General features: G+C 41.6%; 1 protein-coding gene across 2 annotated transcripts in view; it reads left to right on the top strand.

Moving 5' to 3' along the window:
- Positions 1-351: 351 nt before the first annotated feature.
- Positions 352-15,642, top strand: part of LEF1 (lymphoid enhancer binding factor 1) — a 112,213-nt gene continuing 96,922 nt past the window's right edge. For both annotated transcript variants that reach the window (XM_081056157.1, XM_081056156.1), the window contains exons 1-3: positions 352-1,746; positions 4,316-4,382; positions 5,836-5,969. In XM_081056157.1, the coding sequence (XP_080912283.1) occupies positions 1,534-1,746; positions 4,316-4,382; positions 5,836-5,969 (414 nt within the window). In that variant the 5' untranslated portion in view covers positions 352-1,533. The remainder of the gene's footprint in view (positions 1,747-4,315; positions 4,383-5,835; positions 5,970-15,642) is intronic.

Raw genomic sequence — 15,642 nt, 5'->3', positions numbered from 1 at the left:
CGGGCAAAGCGTGCCTCTCCGTGGGTTACAAGGAGCGCCCGGTCCTTCCTTGTCAAATTGCGGGATCCTTCCCTCCAGGAGCGCGCTCGCGCGTGCTCACGTACACACCATACACACACACACACACACACACACACACACACACACACACACACCAAAACTAGGACTCGTCCTACAGGCTCTGGGAAAGAAAAAAAAGTCCTCAATCACCACCTCCAACTCGCGGTCCCCCTCCTCCCCCCACCCCCCCACCCCAGCGGGCAGCCAAGGAGAGCTGGAGGCGGGGGAGGGGAGGGGGAGGAGAAGCGACGCAAGTGGGTAGCTTTTCAGCGCCGGCGAGGCGCGGGAGGAGGAGAAGCGGTGGGGAGGCGCAGCCGCTCACCTGCGGGGTAGGGCGCGGAGGAGGGATCGGGGCTGCGCGCTCTCGGGCCGAGGAGCCATCGGGACGCGCCCGGAGCCCCGCACGCAGCCAAGCTCCGGGCGTCCCCCTCCCCTCGACCGGGAGAACCCGAGGGGTGCAGCTCTTTGCTTTGACAGACCGGCCCGGCGGAGGCTTGGAGAGCGTCGAGAGAGCGAGCGACCGAGCCAGGCAGAAATTCGAGCCGGGAACAAAGAGGGGTCGGGCTGTGTGTGTGTGTGTGTGTCGGCTCCAGCTCCTGGCAGAAGCATTTAGGTCCGAGGCCCCTGCTGTGACACCCCGAGACCCCACGGTGCCCTCCACTGCCGACTCCTAGCACTCGCCGGCAAAAACTTTATTCTTGGCAAACTTCTCTTTCTTTTCCCCTCCTCCTCCGCCCCCACCTAGCCCTCCTCCTCCTCCTCCTCTAGCAGATTAAACGCGTCTGGAGAAGGAAAACCGAAGCGAAAGGGAAGGAAATAAGAAGCTCTATAAAGGACATATTCCAACACGGGTGGCTCTTTATTTTCCTCCCCTCCAGGAAGTGGACGTTTTGTTATCTTTTGATTCTCCTGAACCTTCTCTGCCGGGGTAAAAGGAGACTTTTTGCCCAGCTCTCCTCTTTTCTCGGAAAACTTCCAACTCGGCATCCGGGGGAGCTAGGGTGGAGAGCTTTACGTAGAGACGCGCCGACGGACTCTCCCCAGCACTTTGGAGAGGCGTGCCTCCTCCACAACAGGCGTCCTCGGCGCGCAGACCCCGGAGGAGCTGGGGCGTGGGGTGGCCACCGGAGCAGCCAACCCTCGGGCACCCACGTTGTGCCGCGCAGACGCCCGCAGAGGCGCCTGCCGCGGCGGCCCTCGCAGCCGGGTGCCCATCAGCCTCGAAGGCGGGCGCAGGCGGAGGTCTCCGCGGAGCGGGCAGGCGCGGGCGGCCGCCGGGGCTCAGGCGCCGCCGCAGCTGCTCGGGCTGCGGGCCGCCGGCCCTGCGCTAGCCGGCCCGACTTCCGCCCACTCTCCTCCCTCACGCATCCTTCCAGTTCTCCTTCCCTCACCCCCCCTGTCGTTGACCCCCTCTCTTTCCTGCTGTCGCCTCGGGTGCTCCCCCAGCAGAGCGGACGTTACAGGGTGGTCGGAATGCCCCAACTCTCCGGGGCCGGCGGCGGCGGCGGGGGGGACCCGGAACTCTGCGCCACGGACGAGATGATCCCCTTCAAGGACGAGGGCGATCCCCAGAAGGAGAAGATTTTCGCGGAGATCAGTCACCCCGAAGAGGAAGGGGACTTAGCCGACATCAAGTCCTCGCTGGTTAACGAGTCCGAAATCATCCCGGCCAGCAACGGGCACGAGGTGAGCGGGCCGTAATCCGAGCGCCGAGAGGCGTGGCGGGTCCCGGGGAAGAGCCGAGAAGGAGGGCGGGCGGGCGCCGGGCAGCCCCGGCGATGATCCCCCGGGGGCCCCTGGTTGTCTGGGGGGCGGATGAGCCCCTCGTCCGCATTCTTCCTTTGTGTGCCTGTGTGTCTGCGCGCGTGTCGGGTGGGAGGTGGAGGGGTGTGCAGGGAAACTTATTCCAAGTGGATCCGTGTGGGGTTCGGTGGCTAAACCGTTGGTTTGCGGGCAGGACAAGCTGGCCTTAACACGATTGGCCTTCGTAGGTTTCAGCGGCGGTGAGGGTGCAGTGCATTAAAGCAGGGATGTCTAAACCGAGAAGTTCTTCCGTAGGACGGAAAACAAAGTGCACCCGCTATCTCTCGGTAGATGTCTGCCAAAGTGCGTTAAACCACCGAAGGCTTAGGTAGAGACGAGCAGAGCCACAGGCGGAGAGGAAGGGGAGGCGGGCGTGGGCCGGGGACAGGCGGGGCCGGTCCAACTGCCGCGGAGCGGGGCGCGCGCCGAGCCGGCCGGCCGAGGGGCCTCGCGCCTGGGCGGGTGGGGGGCGGTGCGGGGCTCGGTCCCTTCGGCCGCCGGAGTTCCAGCGCGAGAGCCGTGGGCGCGCGGAGCCGAGCCAACCCAGGGGGCCCTCGCAAGTACCGCCCGCAGCACTAATTTTCTCCTACCCCTGTCACTTTTTTTTTTTTTTAAGCGCATGTATTTGAGGTTAGATTGGCCCCGGATCAGGACTTAAATCTATGCAGAAGACAGGCGAGTCCGAGTGGAGATGCGGCGGAAGCCAGGGCACCCACTCAGGGGAGGGTGGAAAGAGCTTTATCAGATCTCCTGGCCCGCGGCAGGCGATAGCGCTGGTAACCCGAGTAGGGTAAATAGAGACACGTGGGTGCCGGCGAGAGAAAGCCGCGAGCGGGACCGCGCGGAAGGGCTATTTCAGGCCGCGCGAGAGCTTCAGAAGGGGGTGGGGGTGGGCGGATGGACCCTGATACCCGACACTCCACTGGCCACTCTTGTTCAACAGCTGGGAAACAAACGCTTTGGAGGAAATCCGGTAGAAAAGTTCTGACACTCAAATGATTTCACCAACGCTTTTTCCCTCCAAAGAAACTTCGAGGGTATACCCTTTGTCCTTAAATGGCATCCTTCTACCCCCCAAAAGAAACCTTGTGGTTTTGGGGGCGGGGGCATTTGGGGTTTTAAACAACGCGTTTAAGAACACCTCAGAGTTACCTTCTTTATTCCAATGGCAGGGGTGAGTACGCATTTTGGAAGGCTTGGGGGCCTGGGTTCTAAGGAAAACATATAAGGGTGTTCTTTATTCTCTGAATGTTTCATCCCAACATGCCAATTTGAGGGGGATGGGGGGGGTGTCTAGGGTGCACCCGACCCCACTTAAAAAGTTTGTGACATATGTGTATTGGGGGGAGGAGGGCATTGGGGGACACGTGTCCAAAGACCCAAATAACATCCAAACCTCTCAGAGGCCAAACTCTCCTATTTGTAGAGAAGCCTCTTTCTATCCATTTTGCTGTCATTCCTATTCAATAAATTAATTTGCCACCATTTCACATTTTCTGTGTGTTTCTGCTCTGGGAAGAAGAGCACCACATTTGAAGCCCAGAATCCAGATATTAGGGCTCTGTTAATCTTTGCTATGGTGGTAAGTGGGCATGGGGCAGCCCCAAGGAAGATAGTGAAGGGTAACACCACTGATTAGCACGTGGTTGAGCCTGGGTGGATGGTGGTTACCAGAACTGATATTAGCTGGGCTACCTTTTAGATGTCTAAACCCAACTCTCAAACTTTCCTTTCTTCAACCACAGAGTGGTTCACTTTTCTCTTGTAAGCTTGCACTCAGCCAGCCATGGTAGGTTGTAAGGAGTGGAGCTCCTGCTGGGACTGGCTTGGGACAGTGGCTTCTGTGAGTAGTTGGCTTGTTTTTATTTACAATGCCATTTTCAGTTGAACAATGATATTTCAGCCAGCTTTTGATTAGATCTGATTCAAGTAAACAGATTGAAGTAGCTATCAATACGATCAACTCCATTAACTCAAACTCCTATCATATTAGGCATCCCAGTAGCCTGATGCGTTTTAGCAAACAGCAGTCAGAACAGCATGTGGGTCTTTCCCAAATTTACTATATTATTATTATTTTCTTATTATTTATATTTTTTCTAGTCCTGAGTAGATAATAATGACTCAAAAATACCAGGGGGGTGCCAAAAAAAAGGTGTATTGCATGACTTGTGTTCATCTTTTGTTATCAGTATATATTGAGTATTACTATTTTAATACAGTTTTTTCCTTTCTTAAAATGTGTATACATTTTTTGACACCCTCTGTACATGTTAAAAAGAAAAAGATTTCCCACTACTCAACCCTAGCCTACACCTAGTAGATTAATAAAACGGGTAGATTGAGTTGCATTTAATACTCCTGCTTTGAGTTACCAGTGGACTTCTATCAGTATTTTCACAACCTCTAAGGTGATTTTCTTTCTTTTGGGGATGGGCATTCATGATGTTAGGTGTCCAGACAAGCACAAACCTCTCAGGAGTCCTACCACGACAAGGGCAGAGAACACCCTGATGACGGTAAGACTAATTCTATTCCAACTATTATTTACCATGTGCAATTTGTGAATATAAGTGTTTTGCTGTTTTGAGTCCAGGAAACTGGGATCAGATGTGATAAGACTGTGCCCACTATTTTAACAAGATGGAAAAGAAAACCCAGGAGACTTCATGCTTATCTCTAATATATATTTATGTAATTTAAAAACTGTCTTTGAATGCGTTAGGAGCCTTTTGATTTCAGTATTGGCTTCCAGATTTTTTGTAGAAGAGCAAATGTCATTATAATGAGTTTTTCTCTTTTCCTCATTTTACCTGAAGTTCTAATTGGCTTTGTCTTTAGCATTTTTTCTTGCGTTGTTGACAATTGGTGTAAAGAGTGACAGTTTACACCAGTTTATTTTCCAACATGAATGGTGTCAAATGGATTTTTGTTTGTGAAATTGCTGTTTCCAGTTACAGGGAGAAGAAAGGCAGTGAATGTAGACTAAATGTAGCTCAGCAACGCAGACTCTAACTTGTAAAAATATAACATTTTATTCATAAAATTAGGAATTATGCATGTGAAACATGATAGACTTTCTCTTCATTTCTGATCTTGCTCAAAACTTTACAAATTGTATATATTTTTTTAGATTTAAGGAGAGCTCCCTGTGACTTTAAAAGAACGAAGGAATCTGTAGGGTTTCCTTGTTAGACAGTCTGCATTTCTGTTCTCCTTTAATTATTTACAATTGGCCTGACCAGAATGAAGTGTTTGTACATACAATATGTCAGCCAGAAGAAGGGAAGAGAACTGTAATATCAGGCTTCCTTTTGAGCTACAAAGTAGTTACACAGATTAAAGAGAAGAAATGTATATACTGAACACACGCAAATTACTTTGGGAAAATGATGTAAGTGTAGCACATAAAATTCAGTTTCCTGGAGTTAATCCTTCATAAATTTGGGCAGTTGTCCTTACACCAGCTATAACTCTCTCCCTCAGTAAAATCTACAAATTTTCTAGAAATCTGGAAGCTGGGGTAGAATTTTTGAGTTTGCCTATGAGGTGGAGCATAACTTCAAGTATATAAATATATATGTATGTGAATGGCTAGATGGCCTAATATATTTATATTACAGCTTTAGGTTTGTGTGTGTTCTTTCATGTGTCTCTATTTCTTACTCCACTTTGTTAGTATTAGAACAAATTAAGTTAGATGGATAACACTTATTTTTGTAAAAACACTAGTCAGTAGTGGAAGTAAATTGAACCACATGTTTTTAGAACATCTGGTTCACTGCTAAGCCATTTAAGAGAATAAATACTGTCAATCTAAAATAGAGCATAATAATTCAGTTACAGTATTTTGTAAACAACTCTTTTATGTAAGATTTGATTTGTCATAGAACTAGTAGATATTCAGATGAAAAATACACTGATATAAAAAGGAAGCCAGTGCATCCTTGATTGTTCTTTGAATTCTCTCAGGAAAGCATCCAGATGGAGGCCTCTACAACAAGGGACCCTCCTACTCGAGTTATTCCGGGTACATAATGATGCCAAATATGAATAATGACCCATACATGTCAAATGGATCTCTTTCTCCACCCATCCCGAGAACAGTGAGTAACTTGCTCATGTTGCAAATTATTTTCAGAAGAGCAAATTAATTTGTATTTCGGCAAAATGTTTTGTTTTGTTTTTAAACACATTGGAAATGCTTTTCATTATATATGACCAGTTTTTGCTAAATAAGACCTGTTATGAGGAATGGCTGTCTTAAAAGAGGCTAACTTTGATTTCTTGCACTGGGAATTTTAGCTTTTGGCTTGTTGGTTAAGATTAATAAATAACAGATCACCAGTTACCATGAAATCAAATGAAATTAAATCAACAAATTTATCATTTTATGAGTATTGTGCTTTCTATGCTGATGAGAGGAAAAAATTGATCTAATCTTTCCATTACCTAAGTACTGTATAGCTTTCACAGCCATAAGCTATCTAGAATCAGAACTACTTTGGCTCATTTGGAGTTGAACATTTGGAGTGTTACTTACTTCAGCTTTTAAAACAGTGTCTTGTTTTAGTGTATTAGGTAATGTTTCTTTCAGATCACTTGAGATGAGCTATTTTTACTTTATTATCAATTGTTGAGAAAGTATCACTTGAAAATAACCCTAGTGAAAATTATATGTTCTTTTTTATCTCGTGGTTCAGGTAACTTTCAGTTAATTTTCCAAGTTCCAAAAATGCAGTGGCATTAAAACTGCACGATACAAATGTATAACACTGTGAAGAATTTCAGATCTGTTACTTGACGATATTTCTCTTGCTGGGAAGTAGAAACATCACTCATATAGTAAGAGAGCATCTAAACTGTAACTTGTGTAGTATGTGATTGTGAGACGTGCTGATGATGGGTACTCCCTTGAGAACCCGTCCTTGCCTGTAGAGATTTTTACTGCTCCATCAATATATTTACCTTTATCCCACCTCACTCTCTCTCTACCACCTAAATGCCAATGAAAAGCATGGATGTCTGGGTCTTGGGGATTAGAATTTCCGTCTACCTGGCCCTCCTAATTCAGGATCGTAAAAAGGAACCAACCTATCATCTTTGCCTTGGCCCAGTCCTTCCACCAAGTGAAAAAAAATCAGTCACAGACATCTGGGGAAAGTACTGCTGTTAATACCTCAGTGAACAGAATCTTGGGTGGAGAAAATTTACCAAAATAGCAGAGAGGAATGGCTCATACATACAAGGGTTTTGTGTTATCTTGATTATCCTCAGTACTTCACTGTTGAAATGATAGGTGTATAAAATATAACTACTTTTTGTGGGTGCTGTGATGTAGAAGTTATTTTAATTATTTTTCCATAAATTTCAAAAGGATGTTTGACTTTTCAAATAGGGAATACGATTTTTCTAATTTTCATATAGTGGTTAAAGTGGTGATACTGGAGATCTTGTGATGATGGTTGTTATAGGAAATAGTGATTTCACATTTTATTTTAAAAGGCTTTTTAAATATTTAATGACAGAGATGTCTGTGTGGTATATATGAATCTCGTACCTAAAAAGTGGATGAACTAATAAAAGTAAATAATTGTAGGCCACCCCCAAATAAATGTTTCTGAGTTTCAAAAATTTGTAGGAAGCTTTATATTTGTTGAACTAAATATGCTAACATATCAGGTATTTTATAGTTGGGCTGCTTTGTTTTGTTGGGTTTTTTTCTGGAGGAGAAGGAGAATATGTTTTAGATAAGGAATAATTAATTGAAGCTTTCTGTTGAAATCCTTTTTAGAACAACAAAAAATCCTTTTGACAAGTCTAGATTATAGTTTCTGACTTGGTTAACAGTAGAAAAGAGCCATCAAAACAATCTTATATTCTTTGTGCACATGGTCAATGCTTAATAAATATTTGTGTGGCTTTATTCTATAGGTCAGCTACTTTTCCTTTCAAAACAATTTTTAAAGTCAATATAATAAAAATATATTGGTATTTATAAATGATCCCTAAGCATATTGAAAATTAAGCTTCTCTTCCTCTTTCAACTAGCATTTTCTGCCTTAGGTCTCTCCAGCTTTTTCTCCTGTCCCTTGGTGTATTAATCATTTTGAGATTTTGATAGAATGGAAGCTATTTAGTGTTAGTGTATGTATGTATTAAAATTTTGAGGTCAGTAAGCTGAACAGCCATTCATTGTTTAGGAAAGATTTGTGGCCAGAATAAATGTTGGTAGGTGTAGAGTGGAGGAGAGGGGTGTGGTCAGGAAACAGTTACCTTACCCTGTTATCTGCTGCTTTGCTTTATTGTTGCATTTTAGGACATATTTATTTTAGGCACTTTTTCTTGCAATATTCTGCAGCTCGCATAATTCCAGAAGCTTTTCAGCTTTAACCACAAGGCTATGTCCAATTTTTTTTTTTTTTTTAAGGTCGGACTAAAGTGAGTTGCAGTCTTTGGTTTTTAATACCTAACAGCTGTTTTTAACGTGTCTGAGACCCAAAACACTTTAACCGGAAGGCAGCCTCTCTCCTTCACCCCTAACCACACTTCTGCCTTCTTGATCTCTAACTTTGTCCTCAGCAAGAGGAGTGTTTGTGTAACTGAATCCATAGTGATAGGTTTTAATCTGAGGTGTCAGGAGCAGGGAGACCATTTGTGTTTGGGCTTAAAGTGGGAGCTGCCCTAAGGCATCCCTGATGCTGGAATTTGCATTACAAACAACTGCTTGTTTACTGCATCTGATGCCTGCAGGTGTTAGGACTCGGAAAACATCTGGGGGTGGGAAGAGCTCTGAACGCCCCCTTCCCCACACAGAATCTTTTATTTGTAGTAACTGCAGGTCACCCAGAGAATACCTGCCGTTGGCAAGTCACACAAAAATGTTTCTGCTGGTAGCTCATCCTAAAAATTCTGTGTGCTTTTGTTCTTTTTTTAGACAAACTGACATATGTATGATCGCAGAGTTTTACCTATCACCTACGTACATTATTACCTACTCAGGAGAAGCATCTTCACCAATCCAGCTTTTTTACTTCAGAGGGGAATTTTAATTGGCTAATTACATCCTTCCAGAACTGGAATTCTTAGAGGTGTGTCTATACCAGAAATCTTGTGAATGGGTGTCTCACAGAATTTTAAGAATTCTTAGATCAGAGATAAAATAGGCATAACAAGAAAGCACCTGTAATGGATAACACATTTGGTGTCAGTGTGAGTTCTTAAACCTCGAATTGTCTTCATAGAAGAAGATGCAGAAGCCTGTGAAGTATGTCAGAGCAAAGACCCTGATGAGTGCATTAAAAGCACACATAGCCCCAAGCTTTTCTTTCTCTGAGTGTTATTTATGAAATCCCCTGTAGGCCAGTGGTAAAGGTTCATATTAAAAGAAAACATCGTTCGTAACTCCGTGCTTGGGGCCCTGGCACTGCCGTGCCTGAATACCCTGGGAGCAGTGAGCTTGCCTGGCTTTCACACAGTGAAAGTTCCCACTGGCCTGTGCACTGGGTTATTCATCTTAAGTGTCAGGCTCCCATTTGTCCCTCACACAGCCCAAATGTTTAACACCTTTGACGAGAAACAGAGAAAGAGAAACAAGAGAAATGTCTAATTTCTCTTCAGCTGGCTCAGGGGAGGGTAAAGCTGTGGGCTTCGTGCAGGAAACTACAGCAAACGTTGCAGCTGGGTTGTGCCAACCACAGGAGTACCCGGTCACCACAGTGCTGCAGACAGAGGACATGTATTGGTTTCTTTGTGACCTTTCTGAAGATGGATTTTTAGGTCGGAAAGGAAGATGTTTGTGTTTGCAGTTCATCTTTCTTTCCTTATTTTTATTAGACATTGCTGTTGAAATGTTTCAGGGTTTCTTTTTCATTATTTTGAAGGATTCATTCGTTTGAGTTCTATTGTATGGTTTTTACCTGAAGGGAATCAACATTTGGCTTTCTGATGAACAGAATTATAGCTGTTATAACATTGTCTTACCCCCCACCACACACGTTTATATTTGCTTGCAAACACCTAAAATTTGATTTTTGTCATTTTTGACATCTGGACTTAAGGAACTAAGGTGGATATGTCTAATCAGTAAGCTTTCACCTAAATCACTGTATATTCCACTGCTACCTAAATTAGAAAATAATCACAGAAAAAATTAATTCAAGTGCAGAGAAGACTATGGTTTGTAATTTGAGCATGATTTTTAAGGCAGAGTGTCTTTTCACTTTACTGCAAGGAGCTACTTAATTTGACTTACTGATAAATTATTTTTAATTTTCTTATCTAAGTTGTATACTTTTTGAAGCTAAGTGTATTAAAATTTCTTCTTTACCTCAAGTACAGTAGAAGTTGAGTTTTAGAAAGTGTATTCTGTTTCAAATTTGAATGTGGATTTTAGGAGAATATGTGGTGAAATTCCTCAGAGCTCCCAGACTCTTCTGTTTAATTCACTCTTAATTGTACTGCTGTAGAGTTGGGCAAGGCTCACAGAAAGAATAATTGGACACTATTGCCATTCTCCCTTCAGGTACCTTAGCTGTCTTGGGACCAATAGTTTGCTTATTCTGGTATCCCGGGGGCCACACTGTGCGTGGCCCCTCAGGAGCATGACTGGTGCGGCAAGGGTGTGATCCTTATTCAGATGTGTTTTGTTGAAGTGATCCCAGAAATTTCTTGTTTATTCATAAAAACGTGAGAATGACCCAGTTTTGCTAAAACAAGGCCATTGAGCCAACCTGCAGAAAACCTTGCTCTTTGAAGTACCCTGTCCCTGCCCCCATACAGGTCCTGACTTGCTATCATCAACCCCATTATTTTTTGAACCAGTCTCTTGTGGTCAAAGACTCATGTGTGATTTAAGAGGACAGAGATTGGGTCTTACAGATGGGTCTCTCTGGACTTCAGCTTGTAACCTCACAATTATACTTCCATAATATCAGCTGAGAACATTTTGTAGCTCTTGAGTCTTGTTTTGGTTTTGTTTTGTTTTTTAAGTAATCCTGTTAGCTTTTTAGGTAGAACCATTTTTGGTTTATGTGACTGACATTTTTTTTAAGCAATCGGATCATTCTATTCCTCTCTGATTCCTTTTGTTCCTCATTTATGTATTATAGACATGATTAGAATTTTTATAAAACTGGTTTCCCTTTGATTTCTTGATAGACTTGGAATTTAAAGACAAAATGTGCCAGCACTGTCTGTGAGCCAGCAGAAAAGCACATCTGTTTTATTTTGGGGCAAAGTAGAGCTCAGTGTTATATAGGTGCTGCTGTCATGGGACTGAAGGTTTTTTAAAAGAGGATATTCATTTAAAACTTGTATCTTTAAAGTTATTACTTAAGTGGTTATGCCAAACTGAGCCAGTCTGTGGAAAGCCAGTACTGTAACAATCAAAGAGAATTAGTACTGCTTTGTACAGTCCCAGTAGGTCCTTAAACTCATTTGGAAAAGGCAGTCTTTGGATTTTATTTAAGGAATTTTGAAACTATATTTTAGATTCATGATCACTTTTTAAATATTGTGACTTTATGAAGTCACAGTCTAGGAACTGTAGACTCTACTATAAGCTCTTAAGTCATTTTAGGCAAATAAACGATCCAATCTCTAAGATTTGGAAGTGCAAAGCCAGAAAATGACCTAGAAACCAACAGCAGAGAACAGGGGTTGGGGTTTGAAATGCACCAAAGAGGAGAGTGGGGAGTTGAGCATAGATAGTGAACAGGGATTGCTAACTTCAGAGATTTTGGTAATGCCGCCAATCTAGCTGGGACTGTTTGTAGACTGAGGCTGTTGAGAGGATTATACTACATTTGCACACAATACCCACTCTAGCAAAACCTCTAAACCTGCTGAAATTATCCATTTGCTATATGTAGACTACTTACAAAGCTCTCTGAGGAACGGTACTGACCTGCTTTCAGTGGGTAGCGGGAAATTTACAGGAGTATTACAGAGCAAACAGGTTTGGGTTACCTGTTCCCTATCCCCCATCTGACTGAGAAATATGACGGGCAGAGATGGTGCATCACAGAGGGTCTAGAAATGTGTTTTATTTTTGCAGCAAACTAGGGGCAAGTAGACTCTAAAAAATGATTATTGACCATTGTTTCTAGCTATGCTCACAAATAGTCTTATATGGAACTTAGCAGTTTTGAAGAACCAAGTTTTGATCTTCATTATAGTAATGTATTGTTGATGTTATATTCACTTTTTAAAAGAGACCTATTACTACTTTATTCAACATAGAGAAAGGTTGAATGAGGGCAGGGTGGTGGGAAGGCTCTATAATATAAAAAGAGGAGTGGCTCTAGTGTGACTTTAATGTTCTTTTATTATTGTCAGCTTCTGAATGAAACAGTTACCAAAACAAAATTTTAAAAGCTGGCGTTCTAAGATATTTTTATAAGTCCTTTTATATTTTTTAATCTTGAAAAATTTTGCAATGAAACCTATCAACTGTTGGTGATAGTTGATCATCTAATCAAGTGGTGCGAGACTACTGATGAATGTTAAAATAGTTACATTCAGCCAAGCACAGAATAGACACTTCAGTAGATTTACTGAATAGAAAACGTACCAGAAATTTTTCGTGTATGTTTTTTTTTGGATATTTGCAAAAGATCTCTCTTTATCAAACCAAGTACTAGGTGAAAAGCAGAATCTGAAATAATCCTTATTGTTTTAATATTTTACCTTTTCTCTGTAGCATCAATGAAAAAGACATTAAACCAAGGTCTTCCGTGAGGAAGTCAAAGTCGCTTTTTATAGAATGTTAAAATTTTCAAGTAACAGCTAAAAGCAGTCAGCTCTGGAGCTCACTGAGAGAGTAAAAAGAGTGGGAATGGACTCTCCTTTGAGGACCGATCATAAGAAGTACTTATGTCTTACTTAGGTCCTAGAAACCTAATTGAGGAAGAGAAGATGATTGAAATGCTTTTTTTCAGAAGGGTGCTTGAGATGGAAATATAATAGTAATAAAAAGAAAACCATGTTCAGTTATGTTTTAGTATCATATTATGCTTTTCAATTCATTTTTATTCTTTCCCTGGTAGAAAGGACATTTTTTTTTTCTGTAACACTTGAGATATTTTCATATATTAAAAAATTCTTTAAAAAATAGTCTGTGTTCTTTTCCAATACATACGGCAGCATCATTGCTGACTTTTCTAGGCCCGTTTGTGTTGTAAATTGATAATATCTTCTGCAATGTAGAGGACAAAATTTTTGAGTCTTCATTAGGCAGAGGTAAGCAGTCCCTGTGAAGTCTGAGCCTAATACCAAGTCTGTCACTCTTCTCTAGGAGCCTTGGGAAGATATTTAACCTCTATTAGCCTTTGGTTTCTCATTTACAAAATGTCATATTAGTATCTAGCTTACCTACCTTATATGGTTGATGTGAAATTCAAATGGCACAAAGCGTGGGAGAACATTCAGCTTTCTAGCTAAGGGAGCAAAGCATGAGTCTCAGATGGTGTAAGCCAGTGCCCTGGTCCCCACCTGGAGGGAATTCTGCAGCCACAAGAGGTGCTTGGCTGTATCCAGGAAGTAAATAAGAAAGAGAAGAAAGTTTTGGTTCTTACTCTGCCACCAAGCTAACCTGGAATTTGAACACTGAGTGAAGGCCTTACATTAACCTTTAGAAAATATTTGCATAAATAAAAAATCTGGGAGTTGTCATTATGTCCCTTACAGAGGTGTTTCTCTTCTCTTGGGCTCCATTTTCTCTCCTAATGATTGGGAGAGCACCTCATTTTCCTCTTTAGCACCATAGTCTTCTAAGGGAATAAAATGTGTGAGGGAACAGGTTTCTAAGTTTCATATTTGTTAAAAATCTCGTATCCTTGTAATATTTTATAGGAAATTGCCAGATAACTCTTAAAGACTCCTTGGATGGGAGTAAGAATATATTTTTGGTTAGGAGACTTTTTTCCCCTTAATCCGTTAGGAGCTGGGTCTGTTCTCCCCTCCTGTTTTCGCAAAAATTACAGAGAGAGGAACTCTTTAAGAGCCACGTGAATGCGGAGGACAATAGGCAAGTTATTTTTTTCCTCGTTTGAATTTTCCTTTAACTTAAATCTTTCTAGCTCTCCCGGCATCTAAAAGGATCAGGTCCAAAGGAATATGTTGGCCGGGCAGCAAAGAGAAATCCCTGTTTTTCTGGCTTCATGGAAAATTCCGGCTTGCAACCTTTCAAGACTTCTTTTTCAATAAAACCCAATTTATGCTAAATATATTTCAACATGGAATCAGCTTTTTTGGTACAGAAGTCTTTAATTTTTAACAATACATATTATACCTTGTAATAATTGTGATCACATAGCATTTCGGTGCACTCGTTCAGATGGCCTGGATAAAGGGAAGAGGTACTGTAATCTTATTTCAAGTGTGTTAGGCCTTGTCTTGACTACCAGCACTAGGTTTTTTAAAGTTTGGAACAAGCCCAAAGTACCAAAGTAAAAATATGTTTGCTATAGTTGGGCTATTCAGTTACCTAGTCAGCAGGGCTAGGAAAAGAATTAGGTCTTCTAAACATTGTTTAAATTGGTTTTTGTTCATTTTTATGTATATACTAAAAGCTTTAATTTAAAACTGAAGAGTTTGTTTTTTTGAAAGGGAAAACAATTACCTTTTTTTTTTAAAGGTAATTGTGCCAGATACTGTGCTAGGCAGTTTACATGTTTATCTAATTTAATCCTAACTGAAAACTGTGGGTGGATGTTATAATCTCCATATTAAAGATAAGGGCCCATCCTCAGGAACAGCAGTAATCTGCCTCAATTTAATAAGTTGTAGAGTCAACGCCCCTCCTTAGGTCTAAAACCTTATTTTCATTAATAATAGCAACCATATGTGCATTTCAGAATATACAACACTTATTAATGAATCATAATATTGATTAAAATGTAAAACAGAAAAGCAATTATTATTTTGATAATTTTGTTGGACGCTTCTTTTCCGTAATACTTAACTATCTTTATGAAAGTTAAAAAAAAAAATTCATTGAAAATCAATACGTTTTCGTGGTGGCCGGTTAGCTCAGTTGGTTAGAGCATGGTGCTGGTAGCACCAAGGTTGCTGGTTCAATCCCCGCAAGGGCCACTGTGAGGTGCGCCTTCCATAAGTTAAATAAATAAGTAAGTAAATAAATAAATAAATACATGTTTATTAGAAAAATTAGAAAACTTAGATGAGCAAAAGGAAGAACAAATATTAAATCCCCAGGACCCTATTCTCAGACATGATCACTCTTAAAACTTGCTTGTGGTCTTTAGACTTCTTCCTATGAACATATAGAAATATACATAAAGCTGTACAATATATATTATACGTTCATGGCAATGGGAACATAATATACCATTTTGTAACTTGCTTCCCCCCCACACCAGTATTATAGTGGATACCTTTTTTTTACCCTTCTGTACATCATTTTCAGTGATTATCTAATCAGTCTTTTGGTAGATACTCAGGTGGTTTCTATCACCTTTTTCCCCTGTCTTAAGCAAGGTAGTAATAAAATGCATATTTTCTAACTAAACCTTGACACAGATTTTATTTCTTTGGAAAATAAATTGCTAGAAATAGAATTGTAGAGTCAAAGGCAATGCACTTTTAAAATTTGGTTAACTAAACATTGCAAATTAACCTTTAAAAATATTCATTTAAAGTCAGTATTAAAGTATGTTCTTGATTATGTTCAAGTTTGGTTATGATGGGTCTTTTGAGGTCGATAATTTTCTTGCCTTCTTCCAGTCAAGAATAAGTCTAGCAATAGTCAAAAAGTCA

Source organism: Rhinolophus hipposideros, assembly GCF_964194185.1.
Source record: "Rhinolophus hipposideros genome assembly, chromosome: 1".
Taxonomy (NCBI): domain Eukaryota; kingdom Metazoa; phylum Chordata; class Mammalia; order Chiroptera; family Rhinolophidae; genus Rhinolophus; species Rhinolophus hipposideros.
The sequence above is the reverse complement of the archived record's forward strand: the minus strand, read 5'-3'. Positions and strand labels throughout refer to the sequence as shown.